General features: G+C 59.5%; 1 protein-coding gene across 2 annotated transcripts; it reads right to left on the reverse strand.

The window, feature by feature from the left end:
• Positions 1–1,052: 1,052 nt before the first annotated feature.
• Positions 1,053–4,297, reverse strand: LOC127318034 (probable galactinol--sucrose galactosyltransferase 6). Of its 2 annotated transcripts, none has more exons than XM_051348647.2 (5): positions 4,055–4,297; positions 3,688–3,954; positions 2,410–3,537; positions 1,652–2,312; positions 1,053–1,557 (listed from the first exon to the last, which is right to left on the reverse strand). In XM_051348647.2, the coding sequence occupies exons 1-5, from the start codon at positions 4,213–4,215 to the stop codon at positions 1,246–1,248; spliced, it is 2,529 nt and encodes an 842-aa protein (XP_051204607.1). In that variant the 5' UTR covers positions 4,216–4,297; the 3' UTR covers positions 1,053–1,245. The 2 variants fall into 2 exon arrangements, with proteins under 2 accessions (XP_051204607.1, XP_051204606.1); XM_051348646.2 differs by having other exon boundaries at positions 3,688–3,957.

Genomic DNA, 4,297 nt, shown 5'->3' on the forward strand with positions numbered 1-4,297 from the left:
TCTGCACTACAGCAATCTAGCTGAAACTTTCTGCAACGCCCAATTCCTAGAGAGGTCTCAGTACCGCCACTGCCAGCCATCTCTGAGTTTTACGACTGGCCCCATCGGATAAATAAGGTACAGATGATCATAAGATGGACCAAACTGACAGCAATAGCAAACCACTTTGCAGTTTAGCAGTAACATGCTCCAGATCTGGACCAGATGGCTGCATTCTCCCTCCCTTCCAAAGCAGCTAAACCATGTCAGTAGATGTCTGTAGTCTGTACTGAACTGAAGGAGAGGTATCTAACGTTTCTATGTGTTGAGCGTCGAACTCGTGGTTTACTGAAGAAAAACTCCCGGGTCAAGCATACATTCTCCATTGAAAAATGTATGGAGACGTGTTATGTGAAATAGCCGTGTCGTCCAAGCATACATATTCAGTTCGTACAGATTTAGAAACATTGCAACATTGAGCAAAATAAGCCCTAATTCTACGGAATTCGCCCCCGCGGAATCCTAATTTTACCAAATGCAGCTCCGAGATACTCACCGGAGCCTATGGGCGTGGTGGCGACGCGGCCGGCGCACTCCTCGCCGGATGCGAGTTCCGCAAAGTTCAGCAACTTCTCCTTCTTGCACTGTTGCCGCTCGCGCTCGGCGATGTCCCGCCGCTCTGCGCCGACCGACTCCCTAAAGAAGGTCTCGTTGACCTTCTCCGCTTTGCGTTGCTCTTACACGGCAGAGCCATGGCAATTGCTACTACTCCCTACTTACCTGCTAGCATGTGGAATATGCTCCACCGTATGCCCAATGTTGAAAGGTTCGGTGATAAAGAACTAACACCACACTCAGCGCCACTTCATCGAATCAGGTAGGCACGCAAGACTCAGCTACCATAACACTGAACGACACTTGTTCAGACAACTAGCAGCACCCGCAAAAAAGAAAAATGGAAGCTCCAGGTCAGTTGATTAGCCATTACTAACTCAAATTGTCTTTGTTTTTTTGAGAATCAAATTGGCTTTGTTTATAGTACTACTATGTCCTTGGTTCCTTCAACTGAATCATGAATCAGATGACACCAAATCCTACTCATCTCCAATCGCTACAACGTCCACCATCATGGTACAAGCCTGATCAAAGTGGACACCATTATAAAACATAGGTTCTGATTTCTGATGTGTGTGCATCAATAGACCATTTTGTAGAAGAAGAAAAATATTGGTGTATGTGATTATGTGATGTATTTCTGCTACTATCCTAAAGCTCAACAACAATCTTGTGAACTCTCTCCTTGGGCATGGACTCCAGCTCGAGGATCACCATGCCGGAGGAGGCGTCGTACGAGAACTCCACCGGAGCTGAGCCCAGCGTGCATTTTCTCGGCCGGGCCGACGAGTAGGACCCGAACCTCCCGCGTCCTCGCACTTCCATGCACACCTGCCCGACTGCCTCTGTCGTCATGCCGTCGCCGTCGACGAGGACGCTGTAGGCCAGCCCTTCCACCGCCGCTCCGCCATTGAACATGTCGATGAGCCCAATGGGCGCGAACCTGCACCCGGCCGCCAAGTCCTGCAGTCGCCCAAGATCATTTGATCAGTCCCCATATAGATTACAATTGTACTGTAGTGCCAATTGATCAGATTGGACATTGCAGAATGCTGACCTTGATAGGCGACACGGTGAGGACATCGTGCTCCAGGACCTTGAGGGAGACGGGCAATGCCGCGCCGTCGGGGAGGACCACGAGGTCGCCGGCAGCATGGCGGTACACGGCGCAGTCGCCGCTCCACCCGGCGCCTTCCGTCGCCGCCTCGGCGATGAGGTGGACGTCGCGGCCTTTAACGCCGCAGGTCAGGGCCCCGGCGCCGCCTGCGTCGTGGAACACGTTCGTCTTCTCAGCGGAGCTCCACGCCGCGCCCTGGCAGTTGTACACGCCGAGCACGCCGGTGAACCTGTTCATGTTCCAGATCTTGAGCAGAGTCACGCCGTCGCGCGCCGGGTCGGCGAACAGGCAGTCCTTGGTCGGCCGTCCCGGCAGCCGCGCACGAAGCACGGTGCCGTCCGGCAGCACCATTTTCCTCAGAAGTTCAAAGTCGTGCTTCCCCGGTGCGTCGCTGACGTAGACGGGCCCGCCGCTGATGGCTCGCGCCGAGCCGTGGTAGTCGCCGGCGGGGTGGAGCGAGTGGAACATGTCCCAGTCCGGGAGCATGAACTCGCCGAGGAACACGCTGTTGTACGCCACCGCCGCGATGTGGATCGTGTGCGACACCGCCTCCCTCGGGAAGAAATCGTCCGACGCTCTCACCACCGCCGTCTGCTTCGAGCTGCACATGCAGGTTGGCAGAGATCACGATCCAATTCCTCTGAGAATGAACATCTGGATCGATGTTTGTAATTACGGAATCGAGTTATGCACTGTACCAGTAGAGGGAGTCGGTGTTGTGGCTCATGCAGGCGATGATGCCGTTGTCCTTGAAGTTCTTGGCGACGGAAGCGTCGAGCGCGCGGTGGTACTCCCTGGCGAGCTGCACGCGGCCACCGTGGCCGGCGCCGAGCGTCTCGAGGACGCACTGCACGTCCACCTTGACGCCGTCGACGCCAGCGGCGGCGAGGTACGCGTGGAGCTCGTCGTAGAAGCGGTGCACGGCCTGCGGGTGCACGAGGCCGAGACCCTGCAGCGTGAGCACGTCGGTCTTCATGTTGGGCTCGTTCTCCGCCACGCCCGGCGAGATCTTGGGGAACTGCATGGCGGAGCGGTAGGCCTCCATCCCGGCGACGCCCGGCCGGACGCCGCCCCAGTAGCCGGTGATGGCGTGCCAGACGTACACGTACTTGAGGCCGTACTTCTCCTTGGCCGCGCGCACCAGCGTCTCGATGCCGGTGACCGTGGCTGGGTCCTCGCCGCTCTGGAACTTGCTGTTCTCCTTGATGCCGGTGAGCCGGGGCAGGCCTTGCGGCTTGTCGGCCTCACCGGCGGGATTTTCGTTGGTGATAGGTTTGTCCGTTCCGACCGACTGCCAGCCGTCGTCGATGATGACGAACTTGGGCGGCGCGCCGCCGGCCACGAGGCTCTGTAGCCCGGCCTCGACGCCCTCCTGTGTGACGTCCTGGTAGAATGCGTCCCAGGTGCACCACCCGAAGTAGTCAACGATGCCAGGGAGCTTCTTCTCGGCGCGGGGGCGGAATGTCCCGAGGGACGACCGGACCGCCGCGACGGCGCCGGCGATGGCCGCGAACGGGTCGGACTCCGCGGCTCCCACGAAGAGCGCGCGGTCGAAGGAACTCGCCAGCGTGTCGGCGTCGCCGCTCTCGACGCAGAGCTGGAGCTCGTCGCCGCCCGCGCCGCCGCCCTGGAGGCTGGCCCGGAACGCGCCCTCCACGAGCGGGAGGAACACGACGTAGGACGTCTCCTCCTCGCTGTCACCGGCGGAGGCCTTGGACTCGACAAGCAGGAACTGCGTCTCGTGCGGCACGTCGCCGCCCTTTACCCCCATCCTCTGCGCCATCCACCACATCTTGAAGCGGAAGCACGCCATGAACCGCACGCCCCTGTATCCGCGCCCAATCAAAGAAGAATATTTGAGTCAGCGCACCACCCCGAAAAACCCGCAAACAAAATCAATTGAATGCCGGTCGATCGAGACGAACCAATGGCTGGCGCGTCGGAGATCGAATCAGGAATCAGGCGGGTGAACGTACCTCATGGCGCCGAGGGAGACGACGTGGCGGGATGCCGGTGCGGCGAAGTCGGCGCCGAGGAAGACGCCGTCGACGGGGCCTCTCGCCGCCGCGGAAGTCGCGGACACCGTGTCCGGCACGCCGGACAGCACCGCGCGCCCGCGCACGGACAGCTCCCCGTCGGCGAGGTTGACGGACGACTCGATCGTCATCTCTCCCTCTGTGGCGCTCCGCCTGCCGGACGACGACGACGAACCGTTGACGGCCGCAAGAGTCCTAAACGAATGCCTACTACACACGGAACAAGAAAATCAGCACGGCTGGAGGAACCTCGACGACGGTGAGAACAAGAACAAGAACAAGAGAGGGGGTGGATCGGTGGACATACCGAGGAATGAGATTGGATTTGAGGCAGAGAGGCGACGGGCGCGAGGGTGACGCGAGGAGCGATGAGCGGGAAGAGGAAGGAGAAGCGCGGGTATATATACGCGCGAGGAGGGGCGGAGATGCGGCGGCCGGGCTGCTGCAGCTGGGGGTGAGCGCCGCCATCACGGGCGGGCGGGCATAGATTGGCGCTTGGCGGCTGTCTGGCAAATCTGTTGCGTTCTGGTGGCGGTGGGGATGGGTATCC

This window comes from Lolium perenne, chromosome 7, assembly GCF_019359855.2.
Source record: "Lolium perenne isolate Kyuss_39 chromosome 7, Kyuss_2.0, whole genome shotgun sequence".
NCBI lineage: Eukaryota > Viridiplantae > Streptophyta > Magnoliopsida > Poales > Poaceae > Lolium > Lolium perenne.

Coding starts and splice junctions, on each gene's coding strand:
- LOC127318034 (XM_051348646.2), bottom strand. CDS start 4,215: ATGGCGGCGCTCACCCCCAGCTGCAGCAGCCCGGCCGCCGCATCTCCG. Junction 3,958..4,054: donor AAATCCAATCTCATTCCTCG/GTATGTCCACCG, acceptor TTCCGTGTGTAG/TAGGCATTCGTTTAGGACTC. Junction 3,538..3,687: donor GTCTCCCTCGGCGCCATGAG/GTACGTTCACCC, acceptor GCGCGGATACAG/GGGCGTGCGGTTCATGGCGT.